The sequence below is a fragment of the Salmo salar genome, chromosome 20, assembly GCF_965601325.2.
Source record: "Salmo salar chromosome 20, fSalSal1, whole genome shotgun sequence".
Classification (NCBI taxonomy): Eukaryota; Metazoa; Chordata; class Actinopteri; order Salmoniformes; family Salmonidae; genus Salmo; species Salmo salar.
The window spans coordinates 26,000,485-26,023,674 of NC_138310.1; the positions used below are offsets into that span (position 1 = coordinate 26,000,485).

At 44.4% G+C, this 23,190-nt stretch overlaps 1 protein-coding gene across 2 annotated transcripts in view; it reads right to left on the reverse strand.

The window, feature by feature from the left end:
* LOC106580375 (tetratricopeptide repeat protein 28) overlaps window positions 1–23,190 on the reverse strand; it is a 217,984-nt gene that overhangs the window by 92,885 nt on the left and 101,909 nt on the right. For both annotated transcript variants that reach the window (XM_082966301.1, XM_014161362.3), the window contains exons 2-4: window positions 18,775–18,922; window positions 9,503–9,775; window positions 8,656–8,786 (exon numbers count right to left, since the gene is read on the reverse strand). In XM_082966301.1, the coding sequence (XP_082822427.1) occupies window positions 8,656–8,786; window positions 9,503–9,775; window positions 18,775–18,922 (552 nt within the window). The remainder of the gene's footprint in view (window positions 1–8,655; window positions 8,787–9,502; window positions 9,776–18,774; window positions 18,923–23,190) is intronic.

Here is a 23,190-nt window from a genome sequence, read left to right on the forward strand (position 1 = left end):
CAGTCTGCATTTGGGTCTTACCTTGATACCTGATAGTATGGAGAGGTTTGGAGAGGTTTTTTGGCCTGGTTACAGACAGCTGTTGTGTTGTGCACTTAAGTCCACAAGCGAAGGGAAAAGGTGAGAGGAGGAGAGCTTGTAGTTGCGAGAAGGAATTATACAACGAGCAAAGTGATCATGCTGTATGTGGCTGCTATGAATGTGAACTGTGTGTGTGGGTGTATTCATTCCGCTGATTCTGTTGCAAAACGTTTCTTAAATGAAAGCAAACGAAACCAAATGGGGAAGGACATACCGGAATTTGTCCAATAGAAATTCTAGCTTTAGTTGCAAAAATAAACTTTTTGCAACTGTTTGGACAAATAATTACACCCCTGATCAGCTGGAAGCAGGCAAGAGTGTGCAAGGCGGTATTGAACTTGTCACGCACCTTGATTTTTCCAATTTATCTCTCGCCCTGTGCACCTATATTATAAACTTTCATTTGTAGGCTAGGTTGTAGCAACCTCATGATGGGTATAGGGAAAATGTGAGTATCATGTAGTAGCCTAAACCTATCAATGTTAGAATGAGCTGGGTGACTGGAATATGAATGACAGTCATCCAATATGTGACCTGTTTCAGGAAGCTAGGCGTATATTGCACATCACTACTAAAGAGGAGAGGGATTTGAACGTCTTTTTAATGTCTTTTTATCAAAATGCATTTTTGGGCAGAAATGCCTTCTGGAATGTGAACTTTCATGTGCTTTAATAACAAACTTGTATACCATCTGTAAATACAAATGTAATTGTTAAATTACGAACCTAGGGTTGCCGGAAAAAGGGGGAACCTTCTCGCTAGCCATGATTGACTGAGATAATGGATGGGCTGGACATGCCGGGAGATGAGTTTGGATTGGTCTGCCATGTAGAATGCTTCTGTCTATAACGTGAGCTGCTCAGTATGTGTTGATAGTCCACAGCGTTTTTGAAAAATATAACGTTAGCAATCGAGAACTACAAAAGTTTTGCTACTTTTCTTAACCTGTTAGGGCTAGGGGGCAGTATTTACACGGCCGGATAAAAAAACGTACCCGATTTAATCTGGTTATTACTACTGCCCAGAAACTAGAATATGCATATAATTATTGGCTTTGGATAGAAAACACCCTAAAGTTTCTAAAACTGTTTGAATGGTGTCTGTGAGTATAACAGAACTCATATGGCAGGCAAAAACCTGAGAAGATTCCTTACAGGAAGTGGCCTGTCTGACAAGTTCTTGTTCTTCTTGACTCTCTTTAATGAAAACTGAGGATCTTTGCTGTAACGTGACACTTCCTACGGCTCCCATAGGCTCTCAGAACCCGGGAAAAAGCTGAATGATGTAATTCCAGCCCCTGGCTGAAAAACATTAGCGCCTTTGGTAAGTGGTCTATCAGAGGACAATCAGACTGAGGCGCGTGCACGAGGCGACCCCATGTTTTTATTTTCTCTCTCTTTGAACGTAAACACGCTTTCCCGGTCGGAATATTATCGCTTTTTTACGAGAAAAATGGCCTAAAAATTGATTTTAAACAGCGGTTGACATGCTTCGAAGTACGGTAACGGAATATTTAGAATTTTTTGGTCACGAAAGGAACAAAACAGAGGATATTTGAACATAACTATGGATTATTTTGAACCAAACCAACATTTGTTATTGAAGTAGAAGTCCTGGGAGTGCATTCTGACGAAGAACAGCAAAGGTAATAATATTTTTCTTATAGTAAATCTGACTTTGGTGAGGGCTAAACTTGGTGGGTGTCTAAATAGCTAGCCCTGTGATGGCGGGCTATCTACTGAGAATGTGCTTTCACCGAAAAGCTATTTTAAAATCGGACATAGCGAGTGCATAGAGGAGTTCTGTATCTATAATTCTTAAAATAATTGTTATGTTTTTTGTGAACGTTTATCGTGAGTAATTTAGTAAATTCACCGGAAGTTTGCGGGGGGTATGCTAGTTCTGAACGTCACATGCTAATGTAAAAAACTGGTTTTTGATATAAATATGAACTTGATTGAACAAAACATGCATGTATTGTATAACATAATGTCCTAGGTGTGTCATCTGATGAAGATCATCAAAGGTTAGTGCTGCATTTAGCTGTGGTTTGGGTTTATGTGACATTATATGCTAGCTTGAAAAATGGGTGACTGATTATTTCTGGCTGGGTACTCTGCTGACATAATCTAATGTTTTGCTTTCGCTGTAAAGCCTTTTTGAAATCGGACAGTGTGGTTAGATTAACGAGAGTCTTGTCTTTAAAATGGTGTAAAATAGTCATATGTTTGAGAAATTGAAGTAATAGCATTTCTAAGGTATTTGAATAACGCGCCACGGGATTCCACTGGCTGTTACGTAGGTGGGACGAAATCGTCCCACTGGCCCTAGAGAAGTTAACAACATTGATGCCCTGAATTTAGCATATAGGATACACAGTTGAAGTCGGAAGTTTACATACACCATAGCCAAATACATTTCAACTCAGTTTTTCACAATTCCTGACATTTAATCCTAGTTCAAATTCCCTGTCTTAGGTCAGTTAGGATCACCACTTTATTTAAAGAATGTGAAATGTCAGAATAATAGTAGACAGAATTATTTATTTAAGCTTTTATTTCTTTCATCACATTCCCAGTGGGTCAGAAGTTTACAGACACTGAATTAGTATTTGGTAGCATTGCCTTTAAATTGTCGGGTAGCCTTCCACAAGCTTCCCACAATAAATTGGGTGAATTTTAGCCCATTCCTCCTGACAGAGCTGGTGTAACTGAGGCAGGTTTGTAGGCCTCCTTGCTCACATACGCTTTTTCAGTTCTGCTCACAAATTTTCTATAGGATGGGAGGTCAGGGCTTTGTGATGGCCACTCCAATACCTTGACTTTGTTGTCCTTAAGCCATTTTGCCACAACTTTGGAAGTATGCTTGGGGTCATTGTCCATTTGGAAGACCTATTTGCGACCAAGCTTTAACTTCCTGACTGATGTCTTGAGATGTTGCTTCAATATATCCACATCATTTTCCAACCTCATTATGCCATCTATTTTGTGAAGTGCACCAGTCCCTCCTGCAGTAAAGCACCCCCACAACATGATGCTGCCACCCCCAGCTTCACACTTGGGATGGTGTTCTTCGGCTTGCAAGCCTCCCCCTTTTTCCTCCAAACATAACGATGGTCATTATGGCCAAACAGTTCTATTTTTGTTTCATCAGATCAGAGGACATTTCTCCAAAAAGTACGATCTTTGTCACCATGTGCAGTTGCAAACCGTAGCCTGGCTTTTTTTATGGCGGTTTTGGAGCAGTGGCTTCTTCCTTGCTGAGCGGCCTTTCAGGTTATGTCGATATAGGACTCGTTTTACTGTGGATATAGATACTTTTGTACCTGTTTCCTCCAGCATCTTCACAAGGTCCTTTGCTGTTGTTCTGGGATTGATTTGCACTTTTCACTCCAAAGTACGTTCATCTCTAGGAGACAGAACGCGTCTCCTTCCTGAGCGGTATGGCGGATGCGTGGTCCCATGGTGTTTATACTTGCATACTATTGTTTGAACAGATGAACGTGGAAACTTCAGGCATTTGGAAATTGCTCCCAAGGATGAACCAGACTTGTGGAGGTCTACAATTGTTTTTCTGAGGTCTTGGCTGATTTCTTCTGATTTTACCATGATGTCAAGCAAAGAGGCACTGAGTTTGAAGGTAGGCCTTGAAATACATCCACAGGTACACCTCCAATTGACTCAAATTATGTCAATTAGCCTATCAGAAGCTTCTAAAGCCATGACATCATTTTCTGGAATTTTCCAAGCTGTTTAAAGGCACAGTCAACTTTGTGTATGTAAACTTCTGACCCACTGGAATTGTAACACAGTGAATTATAAGTGAAATAATCTGTCTGTAAACAATTGTTGGAAAATTACTTGTGTCATGCACAAAGTAGATGTCCTAACCGACTTGCCAAACTATAGTTTGTTAACAAGAAACGTGTGGAGTGGTTGAAAAACGAGTTTTAATGACTCCAACCTAAGTGTATGTAAACTTCCGACTTCAACTGTAGGTCAAGGAATAGATGAAGTCTATTTTCACCTGGAGTTTTTCCTTATTGTAGGCTACTACTTTTACCTCCTTTAGTCTTGAAACCTTTGGTTGTTTACTACACTACTCGTTCTGTTTAGCATATGGATGTGAATCCTTAAAGAGATGGGTGGGGCTAAAGCTCAAGAGGGTATGAATGATGCTGAACCGGTGTAGACAAAGAAGAGCTCTCCAGTAGGTGTACCAAAACATTCAAGAACAATTTTCTCAAAAGTGGGGTTATAAGTTTTCCACCTTTCAAAGCAGAATTACTTTCCCATTGTTCCTCAACTGCAGTGTATGATATGCCATTTTCTAGCTCTGAGTCTCTACTTGTATCAAATGTAAAAAAACACAATTTCAGATGTTGCTACATAGGACCAAATCCAGGCAGTGGGTTACATATGCTGTAATTGAAGTAAGGCCATGCTCATAAAAAAAAAAGTTGTCCTCTCTAATCATAACAGCACCGACAGCCACTGGTGGGAGCACCCCTTACTCTCTCTCCTTCACACTCTTCACGGTCTCTACTGGAACTTCAGTGAGCAGCAGAACAACATCCTGTGTCTAGGAAGTGACCTCACCTCCTCTAAGGCCAGATAATACGTTTGACATCAGAAAGCAAAACACCAGGCAACACTTGCTGGGCTAGCTACAGTAATGAGGGATCCGTTCCCTCCGTTAGCCCCCAGTGTTCTGCTCTGCTCTCTGAGGAAGGCCAGGTGGTGTGACACACATATGACTGATTAGGGGACCGGGGGCCAGGCGCTGAGGTCCAGAGGGGCCAGGGGGGACCTCCTGTAGGAGGCAGCAGCCATTAGCAGCATGGGATGACCAAGTCAAGGCCCTGGAATAGTCCTTACATAACACCTCAGACACAGCTCACATAACTTGTACTGGCCCACTTCTAAAAGTACTGTTAGTGTGTGGTGGGAAGGTGAGGGGATGTTCCCTCTCAGAAGAAGTGAATGGGAGAGTATTGTATAAGAATGCGTCAGTATTATTCAACATGTAAGGTGTACGGGCTGTGTCCTTAACAGCCAGTCAGGTGGCAGCTTGGTGTTAGTAGGAGGATCTGGATATGATTAGGAAGGGTGGGGGCTTCATATTAATCCTTCCTGTCTGACTGAGAAGGCAGGGTTGTAGGGGCACGGAAACACACACACGCACACGCACACACACAAACACACTCATTAAAAGCTACCATCTGGTCAGCCAATTACTGCCAGTGGCTAATATGTTTTTTTTTTTCACCTTTATTTAACCAGGTAGACTAGTTGAGAACAAGTTCTCATTTACAACTGCGACCTGGCCAAGATAAAGCAAAGCAGTGCGACACAAACAACAACACAGAGTTACACATGGATTAAACAAACATACAGTCAATATCACAATAGAAAGAAGTCTATATACAGTGTGTGCAAATTCGGTAAGATAAGGGAGATAAGGCAATAAATAGGCCATAGTGGCGAAATAATTACAATTTAGCAATTAAACACTGGAGTGATAGAGACTGGAGTGATAGAGAAGATGGAAAAGATGAATGTGCAAGTAGAGATACTGGGGTGCAAAGGAGAAGAAAAAAAAACCAGTATGGGGATGAGGTAGTTAGATGGGCTATTTACAGATGGGCTATGTACAGGTGCAGTGATCTGTGAGCTGCTCTGACAGCTGGTGCTTAAAGTTAGTGAGGGAGATATGAGTCTCTAGCTTCAGTGATTGGCAGCAGAGAACTGGAAGGAAAGGTAGCCAAAGGAGGAATTGGCTTTGGAGGTGACCAGTGAAATATACCTGCTGGAGGGCGTGCTACGAGTGGGTGCTGCTATGGTGACCAGTGAGCTGAGATAAGGCGGGGCTTTACCTAGCAAAGACTTGTAGATGACCTGGAGCCAGTGGGTTTGGCGACGAATATGAAGCAAGGGCCAGCCAACGAGAGCATACAGATCGCAGTGGTGGGTAGTATATGGGGCTTTGGTGACAAAACGGATGGCGCTGTGATAGACTGCATCCAATTTGCTGAGTAGAGTGTTGGAGGCTATTTTGTAAATGACATCGCCGAAGTCAAGGATCGGTAGGATAGTCAGTTTTAATGTGAATTGGGTACTGAGACCCCCAAATTAAACACAGACCCCCACACTCCTTACCTTATCCACAAGCGCACTCAAATACAGCTCACCCTAACACTACTGTAACTTAACCTGTGTGCATGACATACTGCACGTAGGTCTAGGCCTTCCACTGATGGCTGTGGTCTCTCTGCCGATCTATCTATGTGGAGATATTTGTGTGAGAGATGTGAGGGGCCTTTGGCCGTTAGCTGTAGCTTTGTTTCTCATTGTGTGGTTCTGTCTGGACTGTATAAACGTCCTCTGATATCTGCGAAAACAAACAGTTGAAGCGGCCGAGGAGGTGCTGGAGGGGAGGATAAGAGATGAGGGGAGCAGTGGGACGGGGGAAGCAGGGAGGAACGGGGAGGAAGCAGGGAGGAACGGGGAGGAAGCAGGGACAGATGGGGGAAGCAGGGACAGACGGGGGAGCAGGGAGAGACGGGGGACGCAGGGAGAGACGGGGGACGCAGGGAGAGACGGGGGACGCAGGGAGAGACGGGGGACGCAGGGAGAGACGGGGGACGCAGGGAGAGACGGGGGAAGCAGGGAGAGACGGGGGAAGCAGGGAGGGATGGGGGAAGCAGGGATGGACACGGGGGAAGCAGGGATGGACACAGGGAGAAGCAGGGATGGACACAGGGGAAGCAGGGATGGACACGGGGGAAGCAGGGATAGACACGGGGGTAAAGCAGTGAGGGACGGGGGAAGCAGTGAGGGACGGGGGAAGCAGGGAGAGACGGGGGTAGCAGGGAGGGACGGGGGAAGCAGGGAGGGATGGGGGAAGCAGGGATGGACACGGGGGAAGCAGGGATGGACACAGGGGGAAGCAGGGATGGACACAGGGGGAAGCAGGGATGGACACAGGGGGAAGCAGGGATGGACACAGGGGGAAGCAGGGATGGACACAGGGGAAGCAGGGATGGACACAGGGGAAGCAGGGATGGACACGGGGGGAAAGCAGTGAAGGGCGGGGGAAACAGGGAGAGACTGGGGAAGCAGGGAGGGACGGGGGAAGCAGGGAGGGACGGGGGAAGCAAGGGCATTCTTCTCTCTGGGCTGGGTGACGGAACTGTGCTGGAACGAGCACCTGTCACCCCCCACAATCACCACAGAGGTCAGGCAGAGTCACACAGAGAGAGAGAGAGCGAGAGAGAGTGAGAGCAGGCTTAAGGGAGAGAGAAACTAGCCCCTTTTCTCACTGTCTGGCCCTCCCCCTTCCTCCCTCTTCCCTCATGCTCTACCTCTATTCTTCTTCTCCCTCTCTCACACTCACCTACTCGTTCTCCCTCTCTCTCTCTCTCCCTCACGCTCTCACTCTCCCTTGTCCGTCAGTTTTTTCTCTCTGTTTTCTTTCCCCCTCTATTTCATATCCAAACAGCTTAATCAGTGTAAATGACATTCCTAAAGCAGCATATGTTGCCAAAGCCCCAGACTTACTGAATCATGTACAGGATAAATATCTCTATAATATCTGCATAAACGTTTTGCATTGATAACGAGGAGCACCAGCTGTTACTAATGGCCCTCCCATTGGTCTCTCCACCTCTCTATCCCTCGCCTTGTCACCTTCCCTTGTTCTCCTAGCCCACTTCTCATCCCTCTCTCTCTCTGACAGGAGAACCAGCAGCAGAGCCTTCCTGCTCTTCAGTCTTACCCTTCAGTCACCCTCTGAACGACCAAGACAGAGGAGAGGATGCTGGACACATCACTATGGCAACCACTAACAGAAACCAAAAAAAGACACCACCCCTCCTATAGCAGAAGATAACCTAAAACTATATGAGAGATTTCTCTTACATTTTATCTTTATTTAACTAGGCAAGTCACTTAAGAACAAATTCTTATTTTCAATGACAGCCTAGGAACAGTGGGTTAACTGCCTTGTTCAGGGGCAGAACAACAGATTTTTACCTTGTCAGCTCGGGGATTTGATCAAGCAACCTTTCAGTTACTGGCCCAACAGTCTAACCACTAGGCTACCTGCCGCCCTACCTACTACCACCTAGAAAAGAGCATCAAATAGGCCCAGGAGTAATGTATAGAGCGGTGGTTCCCAAACTGTGGGGTACAGGGGGGCACAGGGGCTTTCAACTTACTCTTGAAAGTTGTAATAGCAGAATTTTTTTTTGTAAAGTTCGAGTCACTCAAATATCACATGAATACACATTAAACTGCTAAATGTTCTCTGCACCCCATGACAAAATGTGTAGAATTGCAGGAAATAAGCTTTAAATCTGCAAATGTTCTCTCCCACAACAAGAGGGGTGTGAACAATTTGTGTTATGAACAGTGCTTGTGCCCATAGAAATAGACATAGCACGCGGGGGGGGGGGGGGGGGGGGGTTCCACAATGCTGGAAGGGGGGCCTGAGTGAAAAGGTTTGGGAACCTCTGATAAGAGGACACATCTTCTCCTCATGAGTGGGATGTGGCCATGTGTCTCAGTCTCTTACCTCCCTGTCCTTGAGCTTCATAGCCAGGACCAGCTGGTGGCGGTGGTTGGTCAGGGCCTCACGGTAGTTCCCCTTGGAGAAGAATGCTGAGCCCAGGTTGCCATGGGCACGGCATTCACCTGTTTGGTCACCTGGAGCAGAGGAGGAAAGGGAGGAGAAAGGACATGTAAGAGACAGTCACTCCAGGACAGTATGGGACAAAGGACAATGTTCTCTATACAAATTCATCTGAGAACATAATCAATACTTTGTAACTTTCAATACAAGCATCTGTATACTTGCTTGTTTATCACTCAGGTTATATACAGTACAACAGGGACATCAATAGTAAATGTGCTGTCATTCAGTGTAGATTTACAGGCCAGTCATGGTCCTTCGCCATCTTAGAGCAGTGATGCAGTGATGCGATGGATCTCCTTGACACTGACATCCCATGATGTCCTTAAATGGAGTACTGGGCGTTCTAAGCTGCTGTACAGACAGAGCTCCACAGTAGAAGTAGACCTGCTATACCTGACCTCCGGCCCTAGTGGGGTGAGAGGTGGAGAGGGGGAGGCCTTATTACATCTGCCTGACAGACAGGCCCCCCCATACAGAGCCAGAGAGCCAGGCTCTCTACCTAAAAACCACAGCACTCTGCTCCATCCAGACCCTTATCTCCTGCTGCTCTGCTATACACTGCCCACTTATGTGTCAAACTGTGTGGGGTCAGGAGAGTCCAGACAATCTGGGCTGCCTCACACACACAGCAACTCAGGACCAGATAGAAACACACCAATACCCACAGATACGAACAGAAATAAACAGACAAAAACACACACACAAACATACACCCCTGTGGTCTCACCTAGTGTCTTGGAAACCTCCAGGTCTTGCTGCATGTATCCGGTGCTCTTCTCTGCATTGCCCAGGGACCAGTGGGCGCTGCTGAGGGCTGAGAAGACGGAGCCACGCAGCTTGAGGCTGCAGGTACCGATCTTTAACGCGGCCTCCAGGACCACCACGGATGCGGTGTGGTGGGCCGCCGTCAGCAGCTCCTGACCAATCACTGACACCACCACGAATGGACTCTTGTCCAGCTTCATCTTCTGCAGCTGTTGGTAGGTGGGTTCCAGGGACTCTATGTGGAGGGAGGGGAGAGGAGGGGGTTAGGGATGGTCATGATGGGGGCTACTGGACTCATTCAGATAGATTTTTTTGAATTCCTTTCAGTTTCATGGAATACACAAGGTTCTCCATACTGCAGCTCACGAACAATGACTGTATGCTGCTTAGGTAAATTACTGTACACTAGTCATGTTGATTGGTTCACCAGAATATCTTGTAAGATGGAAAATCTCAATAGCTCCATATAAACTCATCCCAGTCCTCAGTGCATCTAGTTAAGTCTGACACAATTACTGTATAATCGTGTAACCAATGATTACTGATGAAGAGCATCATGAAAATAAAATAACCGTCATAACTGTCTTGATATACAGTACCAGTCAAAAGTTTGGACACAACTACTCATTCAAGGGGTTTTCTTTATTTTTACTATTTTATACATTGTAGAATAATAGTGAGGACATAAACTATGAAATAACACAGATGGAATGATGTAGTAACCAAAAAAGTGTTAAACAATTCAAAATATATTTTATATTTGAGATTCTTCAAAGTAGCCTCCCTTCGCCTTGAGGACAGCTTTGCACATTCTTGGCATTCTCTCAACCAGCTTCACTTGGAATGCTTTTCCAACAGTCTTGAAGGAGTTCCCACATATACTTAGCAATTGTTGGCTGCTTTTCCTTCACTCTGTGGTCCAACTCATCCCAAACCATCTCAATTGGGTTGAGGTCGGGTGATTGTGGAGGTCAGGTCATCTGATGCTGCAGCACTCCATCACTCTCCTTCTTGGTCAAATAGCCCTTACACAGCCTAGAGGTGTGTTGAGTCATTGTCCTGTTGAAAAACAAATGATAGTCCCAAACCAGATGGGATGGCGTATCGCTGCAGAATGCTGTGGTAGCCATGCTGGTTAAGTGTGCCTTGAATTCTAAATACATCACTGACAGTGTCACCAGCAGAGCACCCCCACACCATCACATCTCCTCCTCCATGCTTCACGGTGGGAACTACACATGCGGAGATCCTCCATTTACCTCAACCAGCTTCATGAGGTAGTAACCAGGAATGCATTTCAATTAACAGGTGTGACTTGTTTAATGTTAATTTGTGGAATTTATTTCCTTCTTAATGCATTTGATCCAATCAGTTGTGTTGTGACAAGGTAGGGGTGGTATACAGAAGATAGCCCTATTTGGTAAAAGTCCATATTATGGCAAGAACAGCTCAAATAAGCAAAGAGAACAGTCAATCATTATTTTAAGACATGAAGGTCAGTCAATGTGGAAAATTTCAAGAACTTTGAACGTTTCTTCAAGTGCAGTCGCAAAAACCATCAAGCACTATGATGAAATTTGCTCTCACGAGGACCGCCACAGGAAAGGAAGACCCAGCAATGGACATTAGACCTGTGGAAATCTGTCCTTTGGTATGATGAGTCCAAATTTGAGATTTTTGGTTCCAACCTCCGTGTCTTTGTGAGACACAGAGGCTGTGTGAGGGCTATTTAACCAAGAAGGAGAGTGATGAAGTGTTGCATCAGATGACCTGGCCTCCACAATCACCCGACCTTAACCCAATTCAACCTGATTACTGCTTACAAGCAAAAACTAAAGCAGGAAGTACAAGTGACTCGCTCAATACAGTCAGATGATGCGGATGCTACGCTTCAGGACTGTTTTGCTAGCACAGACTGGAATATGTTCCGGGATTCATCCAATGGCATTGAGGAGCATACCACTTCAGTCAACACCGGCTTCATCAATAAGTGCATCGATGATGTCATCCCCACAGTGACCATACGTACATTTCCCAACCAGAAGCCATGAATTACAGGCAACATCCACACCGAGCTAAAGGCTAGAGCTGGAGCTTTCAAGGAGCGGGACACTATTCCAGACGCTTATAAGAAATCCCACTATGCCCTCAGACGAACCATCGAACAGGCAAAGCGTCAATACAGGACTAAGATTGAATGCTACTACACCGGCTCTGACACTCGTCAGATGTGGCAGAGCTTGAAAACTATTACGAACTACAAAAGGAAACCCAGCCGCGAGCTGCCCAGTGACGTGAGCCTACCAGACGAGCTAAATGCCTTTTATGCTCACTTTGAGGCGAGAAACACTGAAGCCTGCATGATCATGCTCTCCATAGCTGATGTGAGCAAGGTCAACATTCACAAAGCCGCAGGGCCAGACAGATTACCAGGACGTGTACTCAAAGCATGCGCGGACCAACTGCCAATTGTCTTCACTGACATTTTCAACCTCCCCCTGGCAGAGTCTGTAATACCTACATGTTTCAAACAGACCATCATTGTCCCTGTGCCCAAGATAGCGAAGGTAACCTGCCTAAATGATTACCGCCCATAGCACTCTCGTCGGTAACCATGAAGTGCTTTGAAAGGCTGGTCATGGCTCACATCAACACCATCATGCCAGAAACCCTAGACCCACTATAACTTGCATACCTCCCCAACAGATCAACAGATGACGCGATCTCAAACGCACTCCACACTGGACAAAAGGAACACCTATGTGAAAATGCTGTTCATTGACTACAGCTCAGCGTTCAACACCATAGTGCCCACAAAGCTCAACACTAAGTTAAGGACCCTGGTACTAAATACCTCCCTCTGCAACTGGATCCTTGACTTCCTGACGGGCCGCCGACAGGTGGTAAAGGTAGGTAACAACACATCTGCCACGCTGATCCTCGACACTGGAACCCCTCAGGGGTGCGTGCTTAGTTCCCTCCTGTACTCCCTGTTCATCAACTACTGCGTGGCCAAACATGACTCCAACACCATCATTAAGTTTTCTCACAACACAACAGTGGTAGGCCTGATCATCGACAATGATGAGACAGCCTATAGGGAGGAGGTCAGAGACAATAACCTCTCTCTCAACATGAGCAAGACAAAGGAGCTGATTGTGGACTATAGAAAACAGCCCCCATTAACATAGATGGGATTGAAGTGGAGCGGGTCGAGAGTTTCAAGTTCCTTGGTGTCCACATCACCAACAAACTATCATGGTCCAAACACACCAAGACTGTTGTGAAAAGGGCACGACAACACCTTTCCCCCTCAGGAGACTGAAAAGACTTGGCATGGGTCCTCAGATCCTCAAAAAGTTCTACAGCTGCACCATTGAGAGCATCCTGACCGGTTGTATTACCACCTGGTATGGCAACTGCTCAGCATCTGACTGGAAGGTGCTACAGAGGGTAGTGTGTACGGCCCAGTACATCACTGGGGCCAAGCTTCCTGACATCCAGGACCTATATACTAGGTGGTGTCAGAGGAAGGCCCAAAACATTGTCAAAGACTTCAGTCTCCCAAGTCATAGACTGTTCTCTCTGCTATCGCACGGCAAGCAGTACTGGAATGCCATGTCTAGGACCAAAAGGCTCCTTAACAGATTCTACCACAAGCCATAAGACTGCTGAACAACTAAACTAATCAAATGGCCACCTGGACTATTTACATTGAACCCCCCCCCCCCCCCCTTTTGTTTTTACACTGCTGCTACTTGCTGTTTATTATCTATGCATAGTCACTTTACAAATGACCTCGATTAACCTGTACCCCCGCACATTGACTCGGTACCGGTACCCCCTGTATATAGCCTCATTATTGTTATGTCAATTTATTGTGTTACCTTGTGATTTTTACTTTATTTTATTAACTCTATATCTTGAACTACATTGTTGGTTAAGGGCTTGTAAGTAAGCATTTCACGGTAAGGTCTACACCTGTTGTATTCGGCGCATGTGACAAACAAAATTTGATTTGATTTGAATTGAGATGGTTTGGGATGAGTTGGACCACAGAGTGAACAAAAAGCAGCCAACAAGTGCTCAGCATATATGGGAACTCCTTCAAGACTGTTGGAAAAGCATTCCAGGTGAAGCTGGTTGAGAGAATGCCAAGAGTGTGCAAAGCTGTTATCAAGGTGAAGGGTGGCTACTTTGAAGAATCTAAAATATATTTTGATTTGTTTAACACTTTTTTGGTTACAATATGATTCCGTATGTGTTATTTCATGGTTTTGATGTCTTCACTATTATTCTACAATGTAGGAAATAGTAAAAAATAAAGAAAGACCCTTGAATGAGTAGGTGTGTCCAAACTTGTGACTGGTAGTGTATATATATTTCTTTTTTTCTTCTGTGTGTAGCGAACAGCTGACTGAAGACAGGACGGGGCATTCGTGCGGTTGAGTCTTTTTCAGCGGTAACATGGACTCTTACAACATGATGAAACTTTATTGCTCCTTGCTGAAACAAGCAAGTGTTGTAGCAGACGAGTCTTTAGTTGCCCAGGCAACGCCCCCTCCCTGCAGCAGAAGCACATGCAGTCAGGAGCGGAGGAGAGAAGAAAATGCGTGTCTAATATATTTTGGCTGACCAATAACCGTCATCCAAAATTCCATGACCGTCACATCTACTGTGTTTCAGGGAGAGCAATCAGTGTGTCTTTTGTTAGCTAAATGAGCTGAGCTTGTCTGAGTGATTGCTTTAGAACATGGATTTCACTGACAACAAGACAAACAAATGAATACACCATTCACAGGTACCACTATTATGGGCAATTTAATACAAGGCAATTTCAAAGACAGCACAGTGAAATTATATTTCTATGTCTCTTCATTTTTTCATTCGATGTTGCAGTTTGAGAGAGAAAAGAAAAGCCTGAGTGGGTTTTGAGGGCCGGTGAGTGTTAAGAGTGATGGTGAACATGCTGCTGTAACACACAGGGGAGAGAGGCAGAGGAATGCAGAGCGGAGAGGAGACACACAAGGTGACCTTTGGGAAGGCTGAAAATGCACACAATACTATAAATCAACGGTGGGCAACGCAAGGTTTGGGATCCACAGCCCCTCCAGATTACTGACATTACCCGCCAGCCTGCCAGCCAGCCTGCCAGCCAGCCCGCCAGACAGCCAGGCAGCAAATTGGGAGGCTGATAGGGAGGAGGACGGGACAGGGGTGACATCCCGTGTGTGTATGTGTGTGTGCGCGTGCCTGCCTGCGTGTGTGTACTGTATGTGTGAGTGTGTGTACTGTATATGTGAGTGTGTGTACTGTATATGTGAGTGCAAGTGTGTGAACATGAAGGGGAATATGAAATATACCTGTGCCCCTTCTGCAAATATTCTTAGCAGAGTTGCAGTTAATTAGGTCAACTCCTCCCCCACAGAGGTTTTTCTGTAATAATGTACCTGTACAAGGCAGATCGTGCCTGCATTCAGATGTACTATATGCCTGCTACTGTATCAGTCATGCCCATGCACTTAAAGACCATGACACTCATTGGTTCAGACAAACACTTACAAACAACAAAATACACATGAACATTATCTGAATAGCCTGGTGGTAGTACCAAGCCACCCAGACTGAAACTAATATTCACCACACACACACAAAATGATACACGTCTATAGTCTTCACACAAGCATTCAAAAATATAATTGATGATGCTATTTCAAGTGCATCACTTGTGTTCCAGCGGTTGGTAGAATGTAACGCTAGCAGAAACACTGTGCATATCATATCCATTCATAGCTGGTAATTGTATTCAAAGTGATACACAGAGTAGTGTCATAAATCAAACATTGCTATCTCTCTCTCTGTCTCTCTGTCTCTCTCTCCATCTTTCTCTTTTTCTCTCTCTCTGTCACGGTCTTATTCTCTCTCTTTCCCAAGTCCAAGCTCCAGAGTTTCAGCAACAGGGCCTTCTCCAGGGATGATCCAAGACTCTGGAACTCCTTCCCTCCAACCATCCGTGACTCTGAATCCATCACCATCTTTCAGTTCATCCTAAAGCCCAACCTCTTCACCTTGGCCTACCTCTAAGCCCCTCCCCACAGACACTCTCTCCCACACACGCTCTCTCTATCCCAAACACACACACACACACACAACACCTGCTCGCTCACTCATACACTGACACATCACATTCTTTCCTCTTCTTTAAGCTCGTCCCCTTCTCTTTGTTTCATGTTTTTGTTACTTCCTGCTGTTAGACTGGCGTTGTCTTGTTTTGATATCTCGGTTTAGTTTCATGGAAAAGTCCTATATAAGTCCCATGTACTATTATTACCAATCCTTTTACAAACATGGAGTAAATATCATCCACATGTACATAAACAGGTACAGTACATTCATATATAGTTCCTTCTCCTGCTCTCAGGCTTGGACTCATAAAAGGGAGGCCCTGGGAGGTTGGTGACCATTACAAACCCATGTAGCGGACATTCTGTTTTCCCCTGCCTTTAAATACAACCATGACTCATTTCACCTTCCCATTTCACGAGCCATTCTCTTCTTTGGGTCTGTGACTGTGAAGAGGCAGAGAGCTGACTGCTGAGAGGGCTAAAGTCCTCCTGTATCCTACGTCTGTTTTTCTGCATCTCCTTACATACTAAAAAGAACATACTGAAAGTACCATATTTTCTCATCATCATGATCATTATGGTGACATTGTTTATTATGGTGACATTGTCTCTCGTCCAACTCTAAGAGCTCAGTCAGGGAACTTCAGAGCTGGTGCAAGATAATAATAATAATAATCATTTTGTGGGTTCTTATATTTGTCCTACTTCACACATGCACAAGTGTGTATTATACGCATGTGTGAACTTGAAATGTGTTTTTTTGCATATCCCAACTCTCCCTGAGACTCCCTCGGAGATTGGGGTCGAGGCCAGGGTCAACCATTATCAACGGCGACCCCGGAGCAATGAGGGTTAAGTGCCTTGCTCAAACGCACATCAACAGATGTTTCATCTTGTCAGCTCGGGGATTCAAACTAGCAACCTTTCGGTTACTGGCCCAACACTCTAAACGCTAGGCTACCTGCGGCCCAAGTTTACGGGACAAACAGAACAGAAGAGAACCAAGCCCATTTACTCTCAACAATGACTACTGATTGGGCTTGATTTCTCTCATTTCATCTCACTCAGCGATATTCACCGCAGGAAAAAAAGATGCATCAAAACCTTGATATCTGAGGAGTTCGAAGCTGACATAATGATCACAGGCGGCAGAGAAGAGAGCCGGGGATACAGAGGTTTCTGAGAGCAGTTTCCCCTCCTTTGAAAGCTCTTTGTTGTGGGAAACACAAAGGCGTAGAGTACAGTAGAATTCTGGACTCATGGAAAATCTTTCAGATCTATACGAGGAAGAGAGAGGGAACTAACGTCTGTGTTGCGTCGTGTGGGGAAAAGTGTTTGGCAAAGCCACAGTGACAATGTGAGAATGTAACATTGTTATACTAAAGTAAAGTAAACACAAACAGTGGTGATAGTGTGCTTCAGGGGAATTTTATACACACTTTTTGTCTCCTTGAAGACAAAGGACTTGAATATGTTTTCTTGCTTTCATTATTTGTGTGCTTTGTTCACTGTTTGAATGAGCACACCTTTATCTGTCTCGCTATGCCCAATGACAGAATAAAAAGTCAACATGTAAAGAAAAACATGAAAGTGAATGTGATGTATGTGTTGTCCTGAAAACAACAAGTAGCTACTTGACTAATACTAGTTGTATATCATCAGTATGTGAGAGAGATCAGAGAGAGTGGATCCACATGGCTGTGTTCTGTTCATCTTCTTCATTACACTTCAACTCTGTATTTAACTAGCTGGGGCAAAAGTTTAGTAAGACCCTAGCGACACCAAACTCCAAGCGAGGGGAAAATTAAATGAGTGGGTTTGGTAATCCCCAGGTAATCCTGGGAGGGGTGTGTTACACGGACGATAAGACGGGCTGGCAGCAACATGCCATCTTCGACTTCAGCGAGAGAAAGCAACGCTTTCCTACCTTTTCCTTATCACAGGGTTTTGGCTGCACAACACTGATTATCCTCCCTGTTTGCTGGCGTAACGCTGATTATCTTCCCCCTATGCCAGGAGCCCCTCTGAGAGGATCATTGCTCTTAATCCCCCGACCTAGCTCCCCCTAAAAAACCTTGGACTGGCTCCCTCCCTCCGTCGCTAGCTGCTTCCCTCCCTGGCACCATGGGAAACGTGGTAAACAATTAAGAGATTTAAAAAGCCTGGGCCAAGAGCTTCTCCTATTCTACTGAGAGAGAGGCCAGTCAGGTCCACAGTGTTTAGTGTTGGGCCCACTCTCAAGTCATTTTGCTGTTAGGCTTCCAGTGACAAGGTTTATGTAATCAATGTACCTCAGATGGGTTTTTCACTCAGTGCTTGTTTTTTCCATGTATTCAGATACAGCCTTTCGCTAACAGGGATTGACAGAGGCGCTCCATGCAACCTAAAACACAATGACTCCTCTCTGAACAGAACAGAACACAGACATGTGGATCCACTCTCTCTGATCTCTCTCACACATCATGGAGCAGGGAAGTCACAGAGTTTACTGAAAGGCCTGGATATTAAGCTACTTGGCATTGGAAAATAGGCTTCATCAAGGGCAGACAAGGACTGTATTGTTGGATGATTATTAGGATAAATAAGTATATTTCTGATCAGCCTGACCGATAATCAGTCACACATACACTGAGACAGACAGACAGACAGACAGACAGACAGACAGACAGACAGACAGACAGACAGACAGACAGACAGACAGACAGACAGACAGACAGACAGACAGACAGACAGACAGACAGACAGACAGACAGACAGACAGACAGACAGACAGACAGACAGACAGACAGACAGACAGACAGACAGACAGACAGACAGACAGACAGACAGACAGAGACAGACAGACAGACAGACAGACAGACAGACAGACAGACAGACAGACAGACAGACAGACAGACAGACAGACAGACAGACAGACAGACAGACAGACAGACAGACAGACAGACAGACAGACAGACAGACAGTGTAAAGACATACAGTAGTCACTCTGACAGACAGCTAGAGTCACACTGACACATTAATTGACTGACGGGGATGGAGATTAGCGACATTTTGCCCGTTAGAAAGACAGAGAAGAAAACAGAGAGAGATAGTAAGACAGAAGTGTTACCTCGTAGTGGGGACTTCATGGCAGCCTCCACCATGCCAACCAGTAGCTGCAGGCTCTTGGGGTCTTGGGCCAGCCCCGAGGCGAAGGCGGCCAACGCGTCGGCATGGCGACCAAGGTACTGAAGGGCAACACCCTGTCGGAAGTATGCCTGTAGAGAGGAGAGAGAGAGGGAGAGGGAAGGAAAGAGAAAGAGAGAGAGTTAGACCCAATCAAATCATGGGAAAACAAAAAGATAATTACTTGACACATTGGAAAGAATTTACAAAAACACTGAGCAAACTAGAATGCTATTTGGCCCTAATCAGAGAGTACACACACACTGGCAGAATACCTGATCACTGTGACTGACCCAAAATATAAGAAATCTTTGACTATGTACAGACTCAGTGATCATAGCCTTGCTATTGAGAAAGGCCGCCGTAGGCAGACCTGGCTCTCAAGTGAAGACAGGCTATGTGCACACTGCCCACAAAAAGGTGGAAACTGAGCTGCACTTCCTAACCTCCTGACAAATGTATGACCATATTAGAGACACATATTTCCCTCAGATTACACAAACCCACAAAGAATTCTAAAACAAATCCAATTTTGATAAACTCCCATATCTATTGGGTGAAATACCACAGTATGCAATCACAGCAGCAAGATGTGTGACCTGCTGCCACAAGAAAAAGACAACCAGTGAAGAACAAAAATAATTGTAAATACAACCTATATTTATGTTTATTTGTTTTCCCTTTTGTACTTTAACTATTTGTATATCATTACAACACTGTATATAGACATAATATTTGAAATGTCTTTATTCTTTTGGAACTTTTGTGAGTGTAATGTTTACTGTATATTTTGTATTGTTTATTTATCTGTTTTACTTGCTTTGGCAAAGCAAACATGTGTTTCCTATGTCAATAAAGCCCTTAAATTGAAATTGAATTGAGAGTGAGAAGTCACTACTGCAATCTAGCTTCACAGCATGGGGCTGCAAACAAACACATTACCAGACACACTCATTTAACGCCACTTTCATTTTTTTTCACATGAGCAGTTTTCAGAGTACATGGCACCACTCTCCTTTTGTATTCCCATAATAGAGCGATCACTGTGTTTCCTGTACTTGTTAATTGGATTATAAATTTTACATAAACGCACATGATACAGTACACACTCATCGGTTGCATTTCTCAAGAGCATGCCATTGTTTTCTATTCACACAAATGGTTTTGGTTTGCAGTGGGTATCGTCTGCGCACAAGTCCAGAGTAAAGGGATTTCTATTAGATTCCGTTGAAAGAGCTTAGAGAGGGAGAGAGAGCTAGCCTACATAATGGAGTTACTTTATAGCATCATAAAAGGATAGCCATAAATAATCCAGACTCTCCATGTTATTTTTCACAGTTTTGCTATAATGACATACAGTACATGTACTAGCACCCTGAATCTGCCATGGCCTATTTGTCGACATCTGGGCCTTTCAATAGTGTGGAGCCCTCGAGTAAAATTCCTCCTCTTCCACCAGTTTGTTCCCACTGCTCCCAGATAGCCAGTCAGTCACATGGTGGTTGAATCTTCCACCAGTTTGTTCCCACTGCTCCCAGATAGCCAGTCAGTCACATGGTGGTTGAATCTTCCACCAGTTTGTTCCCACTGCTCCCAGATAGCCAGTCAGTCACATGGTGGTTGAATCTTCCACCAGTTTGTTCCCACTGCTCCCAGATAGCCAGTCAGTCACATGGTGGTTGAATCTTCCACCAGTTTGTTCCCACTGCTCCCAGATAGCCAGTCAGTCACATGGTGGTTGAAGTGTGATTTAACAGCAGTGAAAGGCACAGATCATGTGGCCACAGCCATATCTGATACTGACACTCCACAATGGATTGTGTGTGTGTGTGTGTGTGTGTGTGTGTGTGTGTGTGTGTGTGTGTGTGTGTGTGTGTGTGTGTGTGGGGGGGGGGGGGGGCAAAACAAATACAATGTCCATTACCCAAAACCAATAGTATAATAAAGAGAACCAACATTTCACCAAAAGGTTTCCAATGACAGCAGCCTCTCCCCTGTCTAAGTGTAGCCTGTAGAGACAGAGCTGTTTCCTGGCCTGACTGTCTGTCTCTATCTGTCTGTCTCTATGTGTCTGTCTCTATTTGTCTGTCTCTATCCGTCTCCGACTATGTTTGTGTCCCAAGGCTGATCTGAGACCAATCCCAAAACAGAACAGATCTCAGCCCTGCTCAGCTCTGATCCATTCTAACCCCCCCATGTTTGGGATGATATAAACAATACAAAAAGTTACAATACAGTGTTCCCCTTCCAACAGCCCAGACTAAGCCATAATACAGATTTCAGTAATACAACACTACACAATACAACCCTCGTCCAACATAATACATATCCAGCCATTTGCACTAAACCCAACATGCAGGATAACAGCTTCCTTTCCCTCCCCAAAGCCCCTCTACTGGGAATGTCTGAGTTTCTGACTAGGACTGGGAGACCAGGCTAACCTGCTGTCTGACAGGGAGACCAGGCTAGCTAGCAGATTCCAAAAGTGACACTGTCTGTCTGTATCTAACTATGTTTGTGTCCCAAGGCTGATCTGGGACAAATCCTAGTACAAAACTGAACAGAACCCAGCTCTGCTCAGCTCCATGCCCTTAATAAGCACTGCAGCCCAGCTCACAGCCTACTCCAGCCAAATCATTAAATCCACCCGCAGATCTGGGATGATATAACCAATGCAAAAGTTACACTAAAGTGTTCCCTTCGGAATAGCTGAGGAATGCTCAACTCCGTTCTCTTATTTCAAGGCAGAGTTGAGTTTTGATAATTGGTCGTGTGATTTGCTAGCAACAACATTGAGTCACCATCAGTCGATACTTGTAAAAATTTCAATTCGGAAAATTCTTAACAGTACCTATGTTTGTCCTGTACAACTGCGGTCCTTCCGCGTGGTGCTGAACTTCATACTTTTAATAAAACATTTGATCAAATACAACTACTGACTTTTTCCTAATTTGTGTTGCTCAACTGGACACATACTGGCTTTGTGTTGCTCAACTGTAGACGTACTGGCCTTGACGTACTACGCAAGCTGAGATCCAATTGGAACAAGGGTATTTGCGCTGAGTTGAGTATGAATTTCAGCACCATGCGGAAGGACCATGGTTGTACAGGACAAACATAGAGATTTAGGATGGGGTGAAATGCTATTGCCTGGAAATACAATTTAAAGTTTGGTATGAATAGTCCTCTTACGTCTTTTCCTCTATAAATGTGTTAATTTTATCTGCGATTGTTTACATTTCTACATACATTTTGAAACCGCACAATGAATTTTATCCCAATAGCCAGAAGGGAGAGCCATGGGAAGCACTGAACTATAGAAAATTTGCCGAGGCAATATATACATTTTGACAGTAGATATTCTGCCGGTTAAAGCAACTGGGATATTATTCCATGTACTGAGGTCGGATTGAATTGATTTGAGTGTGCTGTTATGGTTTCTGGCAATCGTTTTTATCTTAGGAAGGAAATATATCTACACCCAAATATTTAAACGGGAAACGATTGGGATTCCATAAGTAGAGATGGAGTCCTCCATCGGGGTCTTGAGCGGCAGTAGGGCTGATTTGGTTAGATTCATTTTGTCATTTTAATTTATCAGATTCATTTATCTATGACCTTCAATGCATTTGGGAGCGATTGAGATACATTGTCTAGATATTGTAAAATATTGTCTGCGTATAGTGAGATGAAGTGATCAGAAATTAGTGTTATATCCTTCGATTGATGAATTGCCTGGGCCAGGGGTTCCATGGACAATAAGAATAGCAAAGCGGAAAGTGGATCGCCTTGTCTGCAGCTTCTAGTGATTCTGAATGGAGCAGAGCAGATATTGCCTGTTATAACTATGGCTGAGGGATTGGCACATCATTGGTTCTTAAAGGACGTAAATGTGCATGTTAAATTATACATTTAATAAAAACTGTTGCACCTACAAACTTAGTCAATCTGACATATTTTAAGTCTAATGGAAAATACTCAGAAAACTCAGTTGCTAATAACACTGTAAAAACTCTGGTATGTGGTTCTCGGTAACAGCTCATGACAAGAGGCGGGGATTATGTTGTGTACCTCCAATCATGTTGATTTGTGAATTTTCTAAGAGGCTATGTGTAATATATGTATGTACAGTGCGTTCAGAAAGTATTCATACCCATTGACTTATTCCACATTTTGTTGTGTTACAGCGTTAATTCAAAATGGATTAAAACTGTTTTTCTTCTCACCCATCTACACACAATACCCCATAATGACAAAGTGTAAACATGTTTTTGGAAATGTTTGCAAATGTATTGAAAATGAAATACAGAAATGTCTCATTTACATAAATATTCACACCCCTTTGCTATGACACTCCAAA